Source organism: Rhinopithecus bieti, unplaced genomic scaffold (genome assembly GCF_001698545.2).
Source record: "Rhinopithecus bieti isolate Rb0 unplaced genomic scaffold, ASM169854v2 scaffold_36417, whole genome shotgun sequence".
NCBI lineage: Eukaryota > Metazoa > Chordata > Mammalia > Primates > Cercopithecidae > Rhinopithecus > Rhinopithecus bieti.
This window is the reverse complement of record NW_016815677.1, coordinates 874,915-897,679: the sequence shown is the minus strand read 5'-3', so window position 1 is coordinate 897,679 and position 22,765 is coordinate 874,915. Positions and strand designations below refer to the sequence as shown.

Here is a 22,765-nt window from a genome sequence, read left to right as displayed (position 1 = left end):
GAAAAGCAGGCACCCCACTTGCCTGTGAAGTTGGGTCTTGCAGTCAACGAGGATTTAGAAAGCAGTCTCCTAAGTAGACGTGGCTCCTTTAAAGGGAGGCCCATTCGCCCCCTGCTTTTGGCTCCCAGAGCAGCAAGCTCGCCTCAATGAGTCTCCACAGGGGATGGCGCCAGAACCCGGGCCTGCAGCGGCTCAGAGGCCTCCGCACGCAAAGGCAGTCACTGGAAGATGCAGAGTGATGGCAGGGCTGAAGGATACTGGATCATTGCAGAGCTGCACGGTGAGGTCCATGTGGCCTTTTTATTCACAATGAAAGCAGTTGGTCGTCATCAGGTTTGCAGCCTTTGTCTCTCTTCTAGTACTTCAGGTCAGAGGGGCTCACGAGAAAACCCTGTCCCTGTACAGATGACCAAGGGAAGGGAGCAAACCCAGGCACCCTGACTCCAGACTTGGGCCTTTCCCTTGCCCTCGGGCTGCGCATAAAAGATCAGGCAGTACAGGTTCAGCCAGGCAGCCACAGGCCCTGCTCTGCTTCCGAGGTGACCATTGTTCTTGTCCCACAGCCCTGCTTTCACGGAGCCCGCCCTCTGTTGCCTGGGTGTTTCTGTGCACGCCTGGAAAAGAGATGACAGAAGAACTCCAATTAGTCAGTCTCCTGGCTCCTAGACAGCTCCGGAAACTAGACTAGATAGAGAAGGAGGAGGTGGGGCCTCCTGCTGTGTGACGGTTGGGGTGGCTCCAGCTCTGTCTCTGAGCTGCCCTGCCCTGCTCTGCCCTTGCCGTCCTGCAGCATCCACCCCAGAGGCCCCCTGCTGTTCCGTGCCACTTGCCCTCAGCCTCTGAGGGACCCCTGAATTCAGACGCCAAAAGCACCCTGGTTGGGGGGAGGATTCTTCTCCGGCAGATGTTTGAATGGTTTAGATGAGGGGGAAGTCGTCTCCCTTTTGATGTGGCACCTGGAACTTGGCTAGTTTTGCCGCGTGTCTAATTAGGAAGAGCCGCCTGCCACTCCCGCGGAGCTCATCACTCACTCTGCGGAGCTCATCACTCACCCCGTGGTGCCAGGTATGCTTTTAACACCTCAGAGACCTGACTGCAATAGATGCCCTGGCCCCCAGAAGATCAAAACAAGACTGACTGATTTAAAAAAAAAAAGAAAAGAAATACCAGAAAGCATCTGGAAAAGGCCAGGAGAGCCCTGGTCCAGGAGTTAAGGAGCCTGGGGCCTAGTCCCTGTGACTTTCTTCCCTTCCCCTGGCCTCAGTTTTCCCATCTATAAAATGGGGTGACTAGACATACATGAGACCTTCCCTGTGTGTTCCTGTGTGTTTCGTGTTACATAAAAAAGCTGACCTAGAACTTGGCTCCTATGTGGGGGTGTCAGATTATCAAAGCAGCACTGGCCTCGGGAGTTGTGGACCCAGAAATGGGAACAGGCTCAAAGGTTGGTATTGGGACCCTCCCATTCCCAGTGCATTGTTGGCCTGTGAGGCTTCAGTCAGCAGGCCTCCTGTGGTTCTGCGGGCAAAGACAGCCTCGGAGGAGGAAGAGTCTTGGAGATGGGGCTCCAAGGAAGCGCCCAGGAGTGGTCATTGAAGTGACAATATTTACAAAATGCCTTCTTTGCACCAGGCACTGTTCTAAACACCTGACGTATATGGATTCATTTAATCCTCGTAACATCCTTCTCCAGTGGGCGCCGTTGTCTCCCCTCTAGAGATGAGGAAACTGAGGTAACTTGTCCCAGGTCACCTGTTGGAGCCAGGATTCAGGCTAAGCAGTCTAGTGGGATCGGTGTTTTCACCCAGTACACATTGCTGCTGTGGCTGTTGGTTCACTGGACCCAGGGCTTTGCCTCCCTCCAGGTAGTTGGCGAGGGGCAGCCCTGGCAAGTGGCAAGTGCATCATTCTAGTAATGCAGCCCTTCCTGACACCGCTGGGGCCCTGAGCCTAATCTACCTGCAACCCTGGCGTCTCGGGCACAGATCCCCAGTGGCTGCAAAGCCATGTGAGAGAGATCAGATGGCATGCCCACCACTGGCAGAATAGAGATTTCCTGGGCCGAGAGGTAGTGGCAGGGCCTGGGAATGGAGAGCCATACAGCTCTGCCTAGCTCTGCCACCCTATGATTAGGGAGTGGTATGGATTCCCAGACAAGCCCATCTGGGAAAATTAGAGGTGAAGGGCCTGCAGGCCAGCGTCTATCATTTCCAGCGAGGCTCCTGCACGTCTGTGCCAGCCTGTGTCCTGCCCAGCTCCTCCCTGCCCAGAGGTCCCTGGGCATCACTCCTTAACCACTCCTGGGGGTGCTGCCGTGCAGTACTTTTAAGGCCATCCAGAAACCCACTTCTATCTGCCTCCAGCATCATCTCCCACTAGGCACCTGTCAGTCCCCAGCCCTCCCGAGCAACCTCATGTACAGTTTAAGCTTCTGATTCCCTGGACCTCTGCCTTGGTTCTTCCTCTGGTACCCATTTTCTCTGCCACATCACTGTGCTATGACCTCCTGTCTAAGTTCTTTAAGGCTCTCCCAGGTTCTCCCAATGGAAACCTGTCTCTTAGTTATCAGATCGTGGTATCAAGTCTGCTCCCATTAAGGAGGCTGAGCTGTGTCTGTCCCTGTTGGGAGCTCTGCCCTCTGCTACCAAGGGCTTCATGAAGGCCAGGACTGCATCTCATTCCTCTTCGTCTCTTCTCATACTGGGGATTCAGTACATACTTGGTTGGTTGCGAGGACAGGTGGATGCCAGCACTGCTGGAAAAGATGGGGACGGGGCACCAGAGAGGCTGCTGATTTCCTTGCCCTTAGTTTTCCAGAGAGCAGACCCAAGCCTTTTTTCCTCTGTTCCTGAAGAGAAGGTAAAGAGGTAAAGAATAGGTTTCTTCTGATGTTTACCATAAGGCCTGTTACGTATCATTTCATTAGATGCTTATCCTTTTTTTTTTTTTTTTTTTTTTTTGAGACAGAGTTTTGCTCTTGTTGCCCAGGCTGGAGTGCAATAGCGTGATCTTGGCTCACCGCAATCTCCACCTACCAGGTTCAAGCGATTCTTCTGCCTCAGCCTCCCAAGTAGCTGGGACTACAGGCGTGTGCCACCATACCTGGCTAATTGTTTTTTTCTATTTTTAGTAGAGACAGGGTTTCACCGTGTTAACTGGGATGGTTTCAATCTCCTGAACTCATGATCTGCCCGCCTCGGCCTCCCAAAGTGGTGGGATTACAGGTGTGAGCCACCATGCCCAGCCTGCTTATCCATTTTTTTTGAGACGGAGTTTTGCTCTTTTGCCCAGGCTGGAGTTAAGTGGCGCAGTCTCAGCTCACTGCAACCTCTGCTCCCTGGGTACAAGCGATTCTCCTGCCTCAACATTCCCAGTAGCTGGGATTATAGGTGCCTACCACCACACCCAGCTAATTTTTGTATTTTTAGTAGAGACGGGGTTTAACCATGTTGGCCAGGCTGGTCTCGAACTCCTGTCCTCAGGTGATCCACACCCCCCTCGGCCTCCCAAAGTGCTAGGATTACAGGCGTGAGCCACCACATCTGGCCCATCCTCTTTCAAAATATAGATTTTGAGACTCTCCATAATAAAATGTTTATGCATACTTCATTTTATTATGCATTGTTTCGTTGTGGTTTGCAGGTATTGCATTTTTTTACAAAATGAAAGTTTGTGTCAGCCTTCTGTCTAGTAAGTCTGTCAGCATCATTTTTCCAACAGCATGCGCTCACTTTGTGTCTCTGTGGCACATTTTGGTAATTCTCATATTTCAAACCTTTTTTATTATTATAGCTGTTACAGTGGCCTGTGATCAGTGATCTTTGATGTTACTATTGTCATTGTTTTGGGGCACCACAAACTGCACCCACATAAGACGGCGAACTTAATAAATGTTATGTGTGTTCTGACTGCTCCACTCACTGGCCATTCCTCCATCTCTTTCCCTCTCCTTGGGCCTTTCTATCCTGTAAAACACAACAATATTGAAATTAGGCCTATTAATAATTCAACAATGGCCTCTACATGTTCAAAGGAAAGGAAGAGTCATACATCTCTCACTTTAAACCAAAACTTTAGAAATAAGCCTACAGGGAAAGGCATGTCAAAAACCGAGATCGGCCAAAAGGTAGGCCTCTTGCACCGAATAGTTAGCCAGGTTGTGGATGCAAAGGGAAAGTTGTTGGAGAAAATTAAAAGTGTCACTCCTGCGAATACACAATCAAAAAGAAAGCAAAACAGCCTTATTGCCATTATGGAGAGAGTTTGGTCTGGATAGAAGCTCAAACCAGCCACAAATTCCCTTAAAGCCTAATCTGGAGCAAGGCCCTAACTCTTCAATTCTGTGAAGGCTGAAAGAGTGGAGGAAGCTTCAGAAAAGCTAACAGAGGTTGATTCCTTTAAGGAAAGGAGCCACCTCCATAACATGCAAGTGCATGGTGAAGGAGCAAGTGCTGATGTAGAAGCTGCAGCAAGTTATCCAGAAGATCTAGCTAAGATCATTGATGAAGAAGGCTACGCAAAACAACAGATTTTCAATGTAGACAAAGCAGCCTTCTACTGGAAGAAGATGCCATCTAGGACTTTCGGAGCCATAGAGGAGAAGTCAATGCCTGGCTTCAAAGCTTCAAAGGACAGGTTGCCTCTTGTTAGGGACTAATGCAGCTGGTGATTGTAAGTTGAAGTCAATGCTCATTTGCCATTCTGAAAAATGCTAGAGCCCTTAAGAATTATGCTAAATCTACTCTGCTCATGCCCTGTGAATGGAACAACGAAGCCTGGATGGCAGTTCCTCTGTTTACAGCATGGTTTACTGAATATTTTAAGCCCACTTTTGAGACCAACTATTCAGGAAAAAAGATTCCTTTAAAAATATTACTGCTCATTGATACTGTTCCTGGTCACCCAAGAGCTCTACTGGTGATGTACAAGAGATGAATGTTGTTTTCATGCCTGCTAACACAACATCCATTCTGCGGCCCATGGATCAAGGAGTAATCTCAACTTTGAAGTCTTATTATTTAAGAAATACGTCTCATAAGGCTGTAGCTACCAGAGATAGTGATTCCTCTGATGGACCTGGGCAAAGTAAATTGAAAACCTTCTGGGGAAGATTTACTGTTCTAGAAGCCATTAAGCACATTTGTGATTCATGAAAGGAGGTCAAAATAGCCACATTAATAGGAGTTTGGAAGAAGAGTCCAGTCCTCACAGATAACTTTGAGACCTTCAGGACTTCAGTGGAGGAAGTAACCGCAAATATGATGAAAATAACAAGAGAACTAGCATTAGAAGTGGAGTCTGAAGATATGACTGAATTGTGGGACTCTTATGATCAAACTTGAACAAATAGAGTTGCTTCTTATGGATGAGCAGAGACAGTTTTCTTGAGATGGAATCTATTCCTGGTGAAGATGCTGGGAACATTGTTAAAATGACAACATAGGATTTAGAATAGTACATAAACTTAGTTGATAAAACAGCAGCAGAGTTTGAAAAGATTGACTCCAATTCTGAAAGAAGTTCTGTTGTTTGTAAAATGTTATAAAACAGCATTTCCCTACAGAGAAATCTTTCGTGAAAGGAAGAGTCAATCTGCGGCAAATTTTATTGTCTCATTTTAAGAAATTTCCCCAGTTGCGGGGAGGGGCATAAAAAAAGGAATTTCCACAGCCACCTTGGCCTTCAGGAACTACCACCCTGATCAGTCGGCAACCATCAACATCAAAGCAAGACCCTCCACCAGCAAAAGGATGACTCACTGAAGGCCCAGATGATTGTAAACAGTTTTTGGCAATAAAATACTTTTTCAATTAAAGTACTACATTTTTTTAAGGCAGTGGTATTGCACATTTACCATAGTACAGTATAATATAAATATAACTTTTGTATGCATTGGAAAACCAAAAACTTTTACAGGTGCCTACTACCATGCCCGGCTAATTTTTGTATTATTAGTAGAGATGGGGTTTTACCATGTTGGCCAGACTGGTCTCGGACACTTGACCTCAAGCGATCTGCCCACCTTGGCCTCCCAAAGTGCTGGGGTTACAGGCATGAACCACTGCACCCAACTTTGGTGAGTTTTTTTTTTTTTCAGGGAGGCACAAATTTGGTGAATACTGGAGCAAAGTATAGCTTGTTGCTTGTGGACTGGGCAATCTTTTAAACCCCCATTATATCCTCTCAGGATTATCGTCTGCTCTCTTTCCCCAGCCCTTAACCTTCTCCACATTCCCATGGGCAGACTCCACCATGGCCGCAGTCTATGGACAGCACACCCGCCTAGCTCTCCTAGTGAACGGGCCCAGGCAAATTCTTAGGGTCCCTTTCAGTTCTAACGTTCTCTGATTCTAAAGAAAGTGCTTTATTATCCTGTTCTTTCTGTGTATGTAGTTCTACTTGCAAACCTTTCTGCTCCAGAGGTCAACAGAAACCCCCACCCTGTTAATGTTTCTGCTCTCTGCCTAAGAGGCACGAAATTACAGCCTGCTACCTAATATTAAAGGTCATTTTGCATGAATGTGTAGATGGTGATGTCCAGATAACTTGTGACTTAAAACATATGGTCACAGACTCCCCTGTGAGATCGGTCTCTGGACCCTCGTGGATTGGCCCAGCTAATAAGGAGGACGGGCCTGGTAGTTAGGCAGGAGGCAGCAACATCTGGCGAGCTGGCCTGGCACAAGGGCCTTCGATGTCCTGGGGCTGTTGGTGAACCTCTCCCAGGAGAGAAGATGCTCCCAAATGGGCATTTTCTCAGGGAAAGGCAGCTGCTTCCTAAACACACAGCTCCTGGAAGCCCAACCTGCTTTAAATCATATTTACTCTCATGGGGCTTAAAATCCTATTTACTTTCGTGTGCTTCTCATCTTAATCACATTTTTTCTGCTCTAGTGTCTTTATTCATTATTTAAAACAACTTTCAAAAATAATTATGCGATAATCCCTTCTCCTCTACACAGTAGCTGTTTACCTTCCTGTATTGGGTTTTACAGCTCTTGGTGTTGTGAATGTCTGTACTTACAACATTGCTGTCATCACAGTGTAGATATTATAGGCCAAATGTGTGATGTCGGTATTTACCAATGCCCAGGCAAGGAGCAGAATTCCCTGTGGGGCCCTGCTCACATTGAGACTTGTTTAAAAAGCCGGCGTTATGCTTTGCCCTCCACACATAAACAATCTTGCATTTTACTTTTTAGCTTAGCATAATTTCATGCACGGTTTTCCATGTTGCTACATAATCTTCAGATTTATCGTTTTAATGGCTGCTTAATATTCCATCCAGTTAACAGGCCATAATTTACTTAACTGTTCCCTATTGTCTAGGCCTTAATGAAAATTTGAATTCGCCATGTAATATAGCGGGGGAGGCTTGTTTTAATGATTACCGTTTTAACATCCCCTGCCCTAACTGCATGCCATTACTAGCCCAGCTTTGGTAAGGTGCAGATGCTTCTGGAACAATAAATCCTGCATGAGAGTGTATGTACAAGTCCTCTGATTTAATAGCTAATCTGTTCACTGCACATGTTTCCCTTTAAGGCTGGTGTTTATGTAGAATATCTGTCTCTTCTGCATATTGTGTAACACTAAACTGTATGCATTTGGCATATTGTCCCAGATCCTTTATCACTGCTGTCAGGGACTTTCATAAAGTATCTGGAATTTGGGGGTAAACAGTGGTTTCTGGCTGCCAGTTCTCTTTCATTTATCCCACCACATTCACTGAGTATCTCTTTGGCGTGAGAGTGAACAAAAGCACTCCTGATTATCAGGGGCCCAACGGGAAGTACATCTGTGAATTGTTTGTGGTTCCTTTAGATTAAATGGTGAATTGCATGAAAAGTGCTTCATCAACTGTGTACATGGGAGTGGTTGCTGGTCCTGCTTTTGTGAAGGAGGGTGAAGAGGAAGGTGGTTTTCCCAGATCAGTGCCTTCTTAGCTGCCGTATCCTCAGCCCCCAGAATTCTGCAGACAGGAGGCTAGACTTCACTCCTCAGAACTGAGGAAGACGAATCCAGGTAATGAGGACCCTACAAAGCAATAAGTAGCAGATTAGATAGTTTGGTAGATTTAGTGATTTACGAAGTTGTCCACCGTGCTTAACAGTTGGTCTTCACCTTAAAGTGACAAAGTCCTACCACTCTATAGCTTTTCCCTTCTCTTTTCCTGTTCCTCCCTCTGTAAAAAAAAAAAAAGGAAGCATCATCCTCAAAATTAATAAATGATCCCAGTTTACTCATGCGACCCAACAAAAGCTATGTTTACCAAAATATGGGACACCTTCTCATCGATGTGGTATTAGGTGTCCTGAGAACTACATAGTGAGAAGATTTTTTCCCTTTTTATTCTTTCTCTTTCTGGAGAGAGAACGTTATTCATATTTGCCAGAGAAAGTGTCTGTCTGCTGATTGCATTTCCCAGTGGCTCTCCAACACTTGCAAATCTCCCCTCTCAGCAGAGAAAGCAAGCCCCACGCTCAACTTCCCAGCAGGCATTGTTGGTTCTCATTCATTCTGCTTAGTATCTATTTTTGGCAAAGAATGATGGCTTATGGGATGGTGATCCAACTTCTCTTTTTTAAATGAGTTATTTTATCTAAAAAGTGAGGCAAGATAAATAAAAATGGTAAGTAACCACCCAACTGGTAGGCAGAAATGGCCCAAGTCGTGAAGTCACATGGCTAAATAAAGTTTGAGAAATACTAGCATAAAGTTAATTCATGTAAATACTAACGATCACAGGCACAGCATCCTTAGCTTCTATTTCATCAGGGCGTGTGTCCACATGAGCCAACCTGGATCATAAAGCCCAGCCTGAAAGCAGCTCTCTTTCTCAGAAGGGCTAATGTCATTTGTGTGTGTTTTATCAGCTGCTCTTCAAGGAGCATAACTCCCGTGGCTTCTGCCATATCTTTATGCCATCCGAATTCTGATTTCGGGAAGGCCTCAAGAGAGCATTGAAATAGCTCACTTATAGTCCTCACCCCTTTTGCATCAAGCCTCACGTCTACTCCCTCACCTCCTTGGACCTGGTGCTCTAGCCAACATGGACAGTGAATATACATAATGATGGAATATTAGCCTGAAAAAGGAAAGTCATACACATGCTACAGCATGGAAGAACCTTGAAAACATTATGAAACTGAATGATTCCACGTTGTTCAGGATGTGCCTAGACTGATCAGATTCATGGAGACAGAAAGAGAAGGGTAATTGTGGAGGCTGCGGAGGGATAATGGGGAGTTAGTGTTTAATGGGTACAGGGTTTCAGTTTGGGAAGATGAAAACGTTCTAGAGATGGATGGTACCAAAGGTTACCAACAGTGTGAATGTACCTAATGTCACTGAATTGTACATTAATCATGGCTCAAATGGTCATGTTGGCTGGGTGTGGTGGCTCATACCTGTAATCCCAGCACTTTGGGAGGTGGAGGTGGGCAGATCACATGAGGTCAGGAGTTCGAGGCCAGCCTGGCCAACATGGCAAAACCCCGTCTCCACTAAAAATACAAAAATTAGCCAGGTGTGGTGATGCACATTTGTGCTCCTAGCTATTTGGGAGGCTAAGACACAAGAATCGTGTAAACCCGGGAGGCAGAGTTTGCAGTGAGCTGAGATTGTACCACTGCACTTCAGCCTGGGTAACAGAGTGAGACTCCATCTAAAAAAATAAATAAATAAAATAAAATAAAATAAAATAAAATAAATAAAATAAAATGGTGCTCAATGTTATTATATGTATTTTACCACAATAAAAAATAAAGTAGGCAGCAAGCACGTTCTTTCCAGCCTCATTGCATTGGCTTGTCCTGGTCCTACCACCAGGAAGCTGCCCCTCTCCTGTTTCCAGTTGTCCGAGCTGATGGCTCAAATGCCATCTCCCTTCCCTCCTGCCCTGCCACTCCCAGGTCCTGCACTGAGCCCCCTTTGCTGCCAAGCATGATGGCGATTTAGGCACATGTTGTGTCTGCTGGGAACAGTGGGGTTCCTGAAACCAACCTCCATGGTAAACCTTCCCCACATTCCCTGCTCGGGCCATGCACATAGTATCCATGATCAAACAGCAGGTCAAATTTCCCTGTTTGACCGGGAAGTGCCTGATTTTAGCATCCTAGCATCCATCCTTCCAACTACCACTGGCCTCCCAGGACTGAGCAGCAGCCAAAATGAACACCTCCTTTCTGGGACCTCATCTAGACAGGCAGTCACCCCTCAGCCCACACCAGTGCCAGGCCTTAGCATCTTCTCTAGAAGATTAAGAGCTTGCTTTCTTTATTCAGAAGTGAAGCTGGACACCCTCTCAAATCCCTGAATGAATTCAGTCTATTTAGAAGATGTTCTGAGGGAGGTAGAAATAAAGTGAAGGGGTCACTCAGCCTTTGCAGGGGAGAAAAGTGGCCTCTGGTCTCCTTGGGGAGGCTCTTGCTGGTTCTTTCAAATGAATGTGTGAGCAGGTGGAAACTGGATGCTTGTGGGAACTGCATGGCCTAGTCTTTTACTTGTACAGATGATGACTGAAAGTCCAAAGAGGGCAAGGAACTGCCCTAGAGGGAAAGACCCCAGCCTGCCCATGAAGCAAGGAGTCAGAAGCTCTGCGTGTTCTGGGTGGACATCAGGACACACCTGGAGCATCATGTTCACATCTGGGCTCTGCCTCTTAAGACTGAGATTCATGAGTGGATGGAGGCAGGGCTGTCATTCGGTCTGCCAGCCTGTGAGCCTTGTGAGCAAGCCTGGCCCAGGAAGAGCAGAGACACGGCATTGGGGGTTGGTGGGGTAGGTAAAACCCAGACAGAGGTCTGTCTCTCTGTCACCCTCACCACCCCACTGGCAGCTCTGAGTTTGTGGTGTTTCTGGGTGGGAATCCAGGTGAGGAAGCGCGTACCGCACTTCCATTTAATCTCTGCTTCCTTCCTTTTTGCCTGCAGAATTTCAGAGGCAGGAAAGCGTCCGGTCCCAACATAAAGGTATCCAGTTATATGACACCCCTTACGAACCTGAAGGCCAAAGTGTTGACTCGGACTCGGAGAGCACAGTCAGCCCCCGACTGCGGGAGAGCAAGCTGCCCCAGGATGATGACAGGCCTGCTGATGAGTACGACCAACCTTGGGAGTGGAACCGAGTCACCATCCCAGCCCTGGCAGGTAAGGAGCCCTGACGCTGCTCAGGAGGCAGCTGCTGAGCCATGCTCAGCACTCATCTTGGTCCCTGCCTGCGCTCAGGACAAACTCCAGGACTGTTTAATAATCTAATTGGGTGGTCTTTTTTTTCAGTACCCTCAAAGATGTAGGCTGCAGAGGACAGGGAGAGGTGAGGGAAGGGAAACCAGGCCAAGGAGAAATTCTGGGCCTGGCTTCCAGGGTCTCAGTGTTCCAGCCTCTGCACTTTTCAGAGATGGCTCAGATGCTGTCATTGTCTGGCTCTGTCGTGGTGCTATTTATTGATAATGCCGTAGCTCACTGAAACCAAGAGTTTAGTTTTCAGTTTTTTTATTTTTTGAGACGGAGTTTCGCTCTTGTTGCCCAGGCTGGAGCACAATGGCACGATCTCGGCTCGCCGCAATCTCCACCTCCCAGGTTCAAGTGATTCTTCTGCCTCAGCCTCTTGAGTAGCTGGGATTACGGGTGCCTGCCACATTGCCCAGCTAATTTTTTGTATTTTTAGTAGAGACGGGGTTTCACTATGTTGGCCAGGCTGGTCTGAAACTCCTGACCTCAGGTGATCCACCCACCTCGGCCTCCCAAAGTGCAGGGATTACAGGTGTGAACCACCGCGCCTGGCCTGATTTCAGTTTTCAGAAGGAACTTTCTTAGAAAGTAAGAGGAAACCAGTGTGCACAGCAGCTTCTGTTGGCCCTGAGCCGGCCCGGTGAGCCCACCCAGTGCTGCGAGCTGATCTAGGCCTGCAGGGTTCACAGGGCTGCTGTGTCTTCTATCCCAGCTTCAGCGTGCACCTGCTCACAGAGCACAGGTGATGGGCAGAGCTCAGCCCCTCCCAGATGACCTTCCCCTGGCCAAGAGCCCTTTGAGTGACTTGGGTGTCCCCTTCCTCCCTACTCAGAGGCTGGTTTTTCTAGAATCTGGGTATTTGTCACGTTTCTAGAACTCCTCTCCCACAGCCCTTTTGAAAAGTGATCTTGGGCATGTGCATCATAAATCATAAACCTAAGCTCACACCTTTTTATTCTAATCCCACGCCTCAAAATCTATGCCAAAGTTATGATAAAAAAATTCAGAAAGCCGGGCGCAGTGGCTCACACCTGTAATCCTGGCACTTTGGGAGGCCGAGGCGGGTGAATCACCTGAGGTTGGGAGTTCAAGACCAGCCTGACCAACATGCAGAAAACCCGTCTCTACTAAAAATACCAAATTAGCTGGGCGTGGTGGCACGTGGTGGCACGTGCCTGTAATCTCAGCTACTCGGGAGGCTGAGGTGGGAGAATCGCTTGAACCTGGGAGGCAGAGGTTGCGGTGAGCCGAGATTGCACCATCGCACTCCAGCCTGGGCAACAAGAGCAAAAAATAAAAATAAAAAACAAACAAAATTCAGAAAAGGCATTGTTTATAATCACGGAAAATTGAGAGCAACCCAAATGTCCAGCAATGGGGGCTGGATTTCTGTGCGTCTGTGTGGTGGAATATTGGAATGTTGTGCAGCCTCTAAAAGGTGATGTTTAGCAAGAGTTCATAACAACCTAGAGAAATGCTTATGTCTGTTGTTAAGAGATGAAAAGCCAGATGCCAAACAATGTTTAGGTATCTGAGAGTTTAGGCATGTAAAAAGAGAGACAGTGAGTGACATTTAATTCCTACCACACTGACAGTCATAAAGGGAAACTTTTATTTTAATTTGTTTAAAATTTATTTTGCCTTAAATCTCCCCCTTTTTCATATATAACTAGACTCTTTCTCCCTTTCTAACCCCAAACAGTGAGGCCTCTACCCTGCCCTTATCCCAGGCCCCTTAATTGCTGTTCTAGCCATTCCAACACAGATTACTCACAGTTCCTTGAATATAGCATGCGTTGAGCAAATCCCTTTTTTCTAGCTAAAATGCCCTTCCCTGCCTGTCTTATCTGGAACAATCCTATGCCTCCTTTGAGGTCCAGCTTAAACATTATCATCTCTCCAAGCCCTCCCTGTTACACAGCCATGCACCCCACAGGCTTCCTGCTGCCCCTATGGGTCTGTCGAGTTTCCTGCATACATCACTGGGGGAACATTTCTCACACCACATCAGGGTTAGTTCTGTTTTGGTCTCACCTGCCAGGCTGTGAGGTCCTCAAAAACAACCTGTCCCATCACCTTTCTGGAGCCCCAGCTCCTGACTGAGAGCCAAAGATAAGAGTCATCCTATGACTGGGGGTTCTTAGTTGCCCCAGGCCTCTCCTGTGCATTTGACAGCCTCCTCTAGTCCCTTGAACCAAAGGAATCCAAGGCCTGTGCCCTGGGAATGGCTGATCAGGGGCTGTGCTTCTCTGGGCATGGGAGTAACTGGGGCCATCCAAGAACTTACTCTTTGCAAACACGAGTTTGATTAAAGGGCTAAAAAGGCTCATGTGGCAACTTTCCCAGACACCTGGGGCCCACATTATAATGTAGCACCACAGGCAGGTTTGGGGTCTCACCCTCCCCTGGACTGACCACCTGTGGGCCTCTCAGGGGCTGCCCTTGCCTCTGACGGTCTAGTCTAGCCTGGCATCTTGTTACTCAAAGTGTAGTCCCTGAACCAGCAGCCAGGGCTGGTTAGAAATGCAGGGTCTCAAGTCCCATCCCAGGCCTGTGAGTCATAATCTGTTGTAACAAGATCCCAGGTGATTTGTGAAAGTGAAAAGCAGTTCCCCTATTGGACATCATCTTTGAAAACTCTCAGGCCAGAACTTGCCCACTTCTGCCCAAAGGTGGTTTTAGGACTCCTGTACATTTAGTTGTTCACAAAGGATCATAAGGTCTCAGATGGAACTGTCTCAGAATGAGTTTCTGAGCCCACAAGCATCCGTTTTGGCTTGGGTTTTGTGTGGTAGAGTTGCCATCACAGGTGTCACGGTCAGTCTGAGTTATTGGGCTGTTGATAGAAGATAGACACAGAATCACATCCAGGTCTGTGTCTCATCCAGTCACTGGCCTCTGTGGGTCCTGCTCCAGGGTGGGTGCTGGCTGTGCTTTTACCAAGCAGCTTTTGGCTCACTTCTGCCTCCTGGGGCATAGAAGGAGGAGACCATCTCACTCAGGGGCTGGAGGGGTCCTATGGTCACCAGCCTTCTCTCCCCATGTCTGTGGACAGAGTCCATTAGGTGCTTCATTGGCAGGCGAGAAGCATCCTCACTGTTTCCTGTCGCTGGAGGGAAAGTGGAGAGGTGGGTGGGCCATCTCTCAGGTGACGAGGACGAATTGAAGTAGCTCGGTTAAATTGCTGATGTGTTGCCACAGCCCCATGGGTAAGACCAGAAGTGCAGCTGCCGGGGAATGACGGCAAGGACCCCCACCTGAGTCAGTGTTGTGTGTGCCTGTGAGAGTGTACGTCCACCTGCATGTGTGTGGGTGTGTGTGCAAGTGTATGCACTCACACTTGAGTGAGTCGTTGGTGTGGTCAGTGAGTAAGGCAGCTTAGCTGGGCCCCATCCATAGCATAGTACCTGTCGGAAATGCCCTGTGCAGTTTTTTCTTGGCTTTTGGGAGCTCTCTGCACTGAGTCTTTGGAGCCTGAGATGCAGGATCTGTAGCTGGAGGAAGAGCTTGTATGGGATGGAATTGGCTGGCCAAAATCATTACCCTCTCCTTTCACCCCTTATATTCACTGATTGTGCAGATTTGGCCTGGATTAAACTTGGGCTGGGAACGGGGTCAGTGCTTTCAAATTTCCAAAGGAAATTTGAGAGTGTGGGGGACCCTTAAGGGACAGACCTGGGCCTGCCAAGTGGGAGTCACAGGGATTTAGGGCTCAGGTGAAGGGTAAGAATTTTGGTTAGACCTGAATGTGTGTAATGAGCTTCCCATCACTGGGGGGTTTGCAAGCAGAAGCTTGAGCAAGGCAGGGCTCTGACAGAGGGTGTGTCCTGGGAGGTCAGTCTGCAACCAGCTCTGGGGATGCATCTAGGCTTCATCCCATCAGAACCCCAGCATGCTGATCAGAGATGGGGAGAGGGGAAGATGGCTGAATTATCTCCATCTATCTATGAAGCAAAAGTTCCTTGCAGCTTTCAAAGCACTGTCCCGAACTGCATTCATGAAAAGAGGCGCCTCTCAGGCACTGCCTCAGCATTCTCCACCGGAGCGCCCTTCTTGGGCAGTGTTTCTGGAAGTCAGCGCCTTCCTTCCCATCTCATCAGGCTGGGGCTGCCACCACGGAAGGCTCAGTTACCACTTCCCAGTTGTCACGAAAACAGCTCTTAGAGTGTGTGAGGTGGCCCCAACTTCTCAGGAATGAAAGTTTCCCCTTCTCTGAGAATGGCCGACACGGAATTTTATTAAGGATTCGGAGAGTTGTTGGTGAGAAATACTTGGAGCTGTCCCAAGAGCAAAGCCTGGGTGTTCATTACCTGCTCTTCTCCAGGAAGCTGACTGGCCTCACCAGACCCCCACTCCCACTGTCGGATCCCAATCCCCAGGACAGTGCCCAGTCAGGTTCCACCACCGGCTACTGGCTGCAGCTCTGCCTCCACAGAGAAGTGGTGTGGCTTCCATCAGGCTGTCAGCCCCCTTCCCACCCGGCAGAGACGCCTGCCTTCCAGAGCAGGCTAGACTCTGTTCCTGGCCCACTTTGAATCATCCCAGGAGTCTTTACAGCAACCAACAAATTGCAAGGCTGGCAGGTGGGTCTAGAAATGGCCTTCTTGCTCTGTCCCCAACCCACCCCTGCCAGATGCAACTCGGGCCCACATGAGGCCTATGTGACATCCCCTGCCCAATGTCGGGAAAGGGACAAGGAGCCTTGGATGGTGTCTGGGGGTGGTGCAGATTGGTGTGGCAGGTCTACCTGGTTGCCGGCCTTTGTGGCACAGATTGCAAGATGGACAAATGGAACCCAAGCAGAAAGTGGCCATGTAGGGAGGGGTCCATAGGCAGGGACCAAGGAGCTGGGGCGGATAGCCTGTAGAAGCAGACTCCGGTGGAGGTGGCATGGATTTGGTGTCTTCACACCTCTGAAGGACCAGTGTGAGGACTGGGAATGAACGTGTCCTGGGAGTCTCAGTTTCCCCACCTGGGAAGTGAGACCAGTAGTTCCCACTTCAGAAGGGTCTTGCTGAGACTTGATGGGTATCACATCAGGAAAGTACTGGCATCGTTGCTAGCACTTAGCACTTTCTGTGTGCATTGTCTCATTCAGTCCTCACAATCACTCTCTGGGAGGTTAGTTTCCTCCTTGTACAGACAAGGAAGCTAAGATCCCATGAGAAGAAATAACTTGGCCGGGGGCCCAGCCCATGGCTGGTCAGCAGCAGAGCTGGACTTTGAACCTGTCAGCTCCAACTCCAGAGCCCCTGCCCTAACCTAGTCAAGGTGCTGCAGGAAATGTGATTGGAGCTCTCATCCTCCCACAGCCCTCAAGAAGTATCGCATGCCCTTCATCTCACTTGCACTAATTTCTGCCACATCTACACCAGGATATGTTACGGGGTGGTGGCTTCCCACCTGAAATGGTTCCAGCCAGGGTTTCTGTAAGGGACTGGGTTCTGGAGGTTCATGCCTTCATTGCGGGGGAACCAGCGCCATCCCATGGGTTGGTCATGTCCTGCCACCACTCAGCACAGAGAGGGGCCCACATACCATAGAGTCCCACTCTCCCTGTCCTTCTGGGGAAACTAAGGCTCAGAGTGGAGAAGGGAACAGCTGGAGACCTCATGGCAGAGCCACTCAGGCCATACACGTACATACACCAGCATTTCCTTTTAACCCAGTGGGTAAATGGCTATGTCTTTCATAATTTGCTCTTGTGTCTGAGAAGTAAGTAACTGCAGCTCTTGAGCTTGATGGAGGAGCCAGATGACAGGAGGGTGTGCGAAGGGCACCCCCCAGACCTTCTTGAGAAACTAAGTCATCTCATTTCGACTCACCCTCTGAAGCTTTGTCTCCATGAAAGTTACTCTTCAGGCAGTGTCCTGGGCTCAGTCAGGTCTGCCTTCCAGCAAAGATAAAAGACACATGACTCAAATAGTGCTCAGCATACTTATTTTGGGTACTTATCTGTCTTCCCCGCTAGCTCCTTGGCAGATTTTAGAAGTTTAGGACATGTTGGGACCCACGGGGCAATGGGAGGAGTCAGACAGTCCCAAGTTCACCTGCCAGCTCCACCCTTCACTGCTTCAGGACCTGAGACAGACTGTTCAGTCTCCTTGAGCCCTAGTTTACTTATCTGTAAAATGGGGATGGTCACAACTTCTCACATTGGATCTCTGTGATGATTAAATAAAAACAAAAGATCTGAACGAAAAGACAAGATAAGCCCTAAACGATCATGCATGTAAGAATTGGTTTTGGTGTTCAGAGAGGGCTTGCTATATTACATAAAATTCAATTTAACATAGAAACCAGGCTGCGTAAAGAAATACTTAGTGGCCACAGAGGACCTGTTGCCAAAGCTCATTCCCAGTAATGCTTGGCAGTGGGAAGCAGGGATGGTGTGGAAAGCAACACTTCTTCAGGAAACCCCATATCTCAATCCAGCAACAGTTCTAACGAGTCCCCTGGTTCTTCCATTCTTTACTCAATCCCTCCGAGGATTAGGCCACTGGTCCGCCTGGGTAGGAGAGGGTCCCCGGGGCCTTCCTCCGATCCACACCTTCCCTCTTCTAGGTCTGACATGTCTGTGGATTTCTTTTGTGCCTGGAGCAGTGAGTCTTAAACTTGCAGGCTTCAGAATCACCTGGAGGAAGTGTTACACAGATTGCTGGGGTTCCACCTCCAGGGTTCCTGATTCAGTAGATCCGGGTTGAGGCATGGGAATTTGCATTTCCAACAAGTTCCCAGGTAATGATGATGCTGCCATCTGGGGACTCCACTTCGAGAACATAGAGTGTATAGAGTATATGCTTTGTATTAGGTGTGGAGTTGGGGTAGAGTTAGGGAGGGGAGATCACCTCCAGGAAGCCTTCCCTGGCACAACCAGTTCCTTCCCCTCTGTCCTTCTACTACACCCTGTACTGGAGTACACTGGTTTATTCTGAAATAACTAGATACACACTAGACACTGTCAGCCTGTGGGGTGCTTACGCTATGGTGTCACCCCTTAGGCAGCCTCCCTCTTGAGTTTTGACGCCTTCAAAGCCTCATCAAGTGAGGCTAAAAGGGAAAGTAAGGCCCCAGGTATGTCTATTTCCTAAACAACTGTGAATCATCTCAGAGCCAGCTCAACTAGCTAATTTAAAATAATCTCATTAAGGTAAGGAAGGATGGGGAGGAACCAGGGACAGGAAATTAACATTTATTGAGCAATAATTGTAATTCCAGCGTGGGTTAACCCTACAGAGCCTTGCAAGGTAGGGGTCACTTCATTGTCGTCACTCAGATGACGGTACTGAAGCTCAGAGAGTGTGAGCAGCTTGTCCATAGTCACACAGCTGTGAACTTGGGCCAGTCTGACTGCAGAGCACTTGTTCTCTCCACTGCTGTGTTGATATCCTGTGTGTGGCTGGGGTCAGGCTGGACATTCCCTTGCACGCCAGTACAAGGCAGAAGCAGTTGTACCCATACGATGTTGCCCTCATGACTTGTCACTGTCCCCCACAAACACAGTCACTCTGAAACTGGTTTAACGCCACCATTGTGTGTGTAGGACACTGCTCCACACTTGCTATTCCCACCAAACTATGTGACTCATCTTCATGTGCTCAGAATAAACAGGGCCCCAGTATCTGCAGAGGGTCCCTTGGAGAATCTTAAACCTGGCCGCCACCACCTGTTCTAGCCAGGAGAATGCTGTCTCTTCCAAACTGGCTCCCCTTAGGCTCCCATGATGCTTCCTGTCTCCTGTATAGCTTCCCAGAATGCCTTGAGCCTGTGAGGAAATTAACAATTGTGTTTGTACCAAATGCTTTTTGCTATGTAATGAGTAACAGTTGTAATTAATGTTTAACACGTGTGAACAGCAGGTCTGCCCAGGAAAGGGGGGTTTCAGTGAGAGAACTGGGATCACTTGCTTCCTTTGGCTAATGTGTTACTGAGGGACAGGTTTTCCAGTTGGTTTTCTATTTGACGTATGAATAAATTCATTTAGTAAACTAAAAAAAAAGTAGAGAAGAAAAACATCAATGTTTAATAGCTTTGTTTCATCTGCTAATTACATTGATAGAAATATTCCTCCCAGTGCCTTTGTCTCCTCAGTGGAAAAAAACCAAAGAGTTGATAGAATACCTTTGCTCTTCTGTTTGGCAGCTTAGAGATCTTCATGTGGATGGAGATTTTTAAATTCCCTGAGGTTGGAGACGCTGCCTGTCTTGTTCACACCTGTGATCTGTGCCTGGCACACAGTGAGCCCTCAGATATTTGAGTAAATCAGGCCAGATGCAGTAACTCATGCCTGTAATCCCAGCACTTTGGGAGGCTGAGGCAGGTGGATCACCTGAGGTCAGGAGTTTGAGGCCAGCCTGGCCAATATGGTGAAACCCTGTCTCCACTTGAATCCAGGTCTCTACTTGAATCCAGGCCTCCTGAATCCCAGAAGCCCCTAACAAGTTCAGCATAAACCCTGTGTGCAGTGTAATTCAGTCTCAAAAACAACCACAGTAACCACAGTGATACAACTATGAGTACTCACTGTGCCCCCAACTCTCAGTGCATACTACCACCCCCACTGTACAGATGAGGAAACAGAGACAACTTGGCCCAGGTCATCCCACCAACAAATGACAGCACAGGACTTTAAATCCAGATACCCCGGCCCCAAAATACAAAATTAGCGAGACATGGTGTCAGGTGCCTATAATCCCAGCTATTTGGGAGGCTGAGGCGGGAGAATCGCTTGAACCCCGGAGGTGGAGGTTGCAGTGAGTCGAGATCATGCCACTCACTCCAGCCAGGGCAACAGAGCGAGACTCTGTCTCAAAAAAAAAAAAAAAAAAAATATTTGAGTAAATCAGGTCTCAGGAAAACCAACCCCGTGTTCTCTTAGGAGCGGTAGAATACCAATAAATCTCATGGCCTGCCCACACACAGACGGTGTGTTTTCATGTCTTTCTTGCATGCTCTATACCTGTCTCCTCGCTATGTGAGGCAGTGGGAAGGCATTTCTGAGTAGCCATTGACTGCTGTGGCTGCCACCTCTGGCCTCAGCTCCCAGGGAGAAGTGGACAGCATGTCCCTGCCTGTCTGAGGATTGGCTGTGAATCCAAATGCCACATTGTGGACCTGGAGACTGGTGTGCTGGTCGGGTGCAGGCAGCCCTGGCAAGCCATGTTTGTGGCCAGTACCTGGCCTGTCCCTCCACCACCGCTCCCCATCTGTCCTGGCCTCCCTCACAGCCATCCACAATGGGCAGCAGAGAAACATACACAGTGGGGCTGGGGCTTTGGGTCTTATGGACAGGGAGACTCATTTCCACAAATGCCCAGCCTGCTCCTTGCAGGTCTTTGGGCTTGTGGATGGGGAAAAAGTCACTTTCCCAGGCTCTAGGATTCTGTGTAAGTGTCTGTGGGTGTCTGCAGGTGAAAGTGTCAGGAGACATACTGTATCAGACGTGTGTAGGTTCCCTGTGTGTTTGACAGATGGGCCTGGCCTAAAACTCAGGAAGGAACTCAGGCACCGGGGCGAGGGGTATCTGGATTTAAAGTCCTGTGCTGTCACTTGTTGGTGGGATGACCTGGGCCAAGTTGTCTCTGTTTCCTCATCTGTACAGTGGGGGTGGTAGTATGCACTGAGAGTTGGGGGCACAGTGAGTACTCATAGTTGTATCACTGTGGTTACTGTGGTTGTTTTTGAGACTGTATTACACTGCACACAGGGTTTGTGCTAAACTTGATAGGGGCCTCCAGGATTCAGGAGACCTGGACTCAAGTCCAAGTTCATGTCTAGCTGTTGACTCTGGGTGAGTCAGTCCTTTTTCCAGCCCTCCATTTCCCATCTGCATAATGAGTTATGACAATAAATATGGCTTGCTTTGGCAGCCATAGAGGCCTCTGCATTCGGGTTATTTCATCATCTTCATTGGGCTTTATCTTTAGATTTCCTGTAGCCAAGCAGCAGATCTTAGGGTGGGGTCCTTGCTCCCAGTAATAGCATTCATTTTTCCTCTGGGGATGTCACAAATAAGAGGACAAAGGCACACCCCTTCTGCCAGGCCTGCTGTCCCCATCCCAGGCTTGGACATGTGTGTACAGCATTCCTGGAACCCAGGCAGCGTCCTGGCACCTGCCTCACAGCCTTCCCGCTTGCCTGCTTTGTGGTGAGTTGCTGGCTGCCTCCCTTCACAATGAGGACCTCTGTTCTCAAGCACCTCCCATCATGAGTGGCAGCACAATGCCCTGAGGTCTGTGTGTGTCTTCCAGGCGAACACAGAGGCCTCTTGTTGGTGATCCTGGAAATACAAATCAAACATTTGCTGAGCCGCTTGTCCTACAGGTATCTGGAAGGAACCTACACTCACTGGGCAGGTGGGGTAGGTGGGTGAGCGAAACTCACTCTTGAACTGGAGGGAAGAAGGGGCCTCACCTCTCTGGGCCTCGGTTATGTCATCTGTAAAATGGGAGTTCTCATACTTGTTTAGGAATTCTAATACTTGTTTTGCTGTGTGTTGGTGAGGGTCAGATGAGATGATACAATACATTGTTTGGAAAGCTGAAACAGCAGAGGCCCACTGTCATGCAAACAGAGTTTCAGTCATCTACAGGTGTTAGTGCATTGTTGTGAAAGTTGATGGCATTTTCATAGACTCCGGGGGTCATGTAGTCCACCCCACCTCCCATACCAATGCATAATCTCCCCTCCTTGCCCCTTCCTGGGGTTGCACAGCTCCCTGGGCAGCAGCCCCTTCTGTGCTCTCCACCCCAAGCTCTCCCCACTCTCACCCACCTTTCCCCCTCACCAGCACCCTGGAGTCCCAGCCTAGCTGTCGGTGCTATGCAGGAACCCCTGCCAGGGACTGTGTGCAAGGCCCTGGGCACCTTGACTCTGCCTCTGTACTTTGTTTTGATAGAGTACTAGAACATTTGTGAACCAACACCAGGGCCAGAACAGCCTTCAGGCCCCTCCTGTCAGCCACATATGGTTTACAAATGTGGCCCATGTGCATTCTAGCTCATCCGCAGAGGGGCTAAGAAGCTTGTGGCAGTTGAGAGCTCCTTGCAAGTCAGTCTACACACGGTGCCTTGTTTTTCATCGTTCCAACCTTTATTGCCTCTGCTTAAAGGAAACTTCATCTTATACTGGAGAACTGAGAGGGTCATAGACTTCAGGCCAGAAAGAAGCAGCCAGACAGTCAGAACTTGGAGAACCATACCAGTCTCCTCTGGGTCCTGTTGCTCCATTCCAGTTCTCTTTGAATGACCCCCTATCCCTGGGAGCCACTGCCCACCCCCTTGGTCAGTGGTGAGGACAAGAGGATGTGTGGCAGACTGTCAACTCTTCTCTCATTGCACCTCTGCCAGGAAAGGCACTCCTGGGTGGGGGAGGCTGCCCAGGGCTGCAGTCCCAAAGCAGAGGGCTCAAGGGCTAGCGCTAGGACCCACTGCCTCTCATAGCAACCTGTTCCTATTGCCCTGGGCAAGTTACCTGACCATACCAGGCCTCACTTGTAAAAACATGGGCAGTAATAGCACTGACCTCATAGG

At 48.6% G+C, this 22,765-nt stretch overlaps 1 protein-coding gene across 1 annotated transcript in view; it reads left to right on the top strand.

Annotated features, from left to right (window-relative positions):
• The window catches only part of SHB (SH2 domain containing adaptor protein B), a 148,323-nt gene that overhangs the window by 83,638 nt on the left and 41,920 nt on the right, over nucleotides 1-22,765 (top strand). Inside the window, exon 3 of the mRNA XM_017853567.1 lies at nucleotides 10,935-11,150. Coding sequence (XP_017709056.1) covers nucleotides 10,935-11,150 — 216 coding nt within the window. The remainder of the gene's footprint in view (nucleotides 1-10,934; nucleotides 11,151-22,765) is intronic.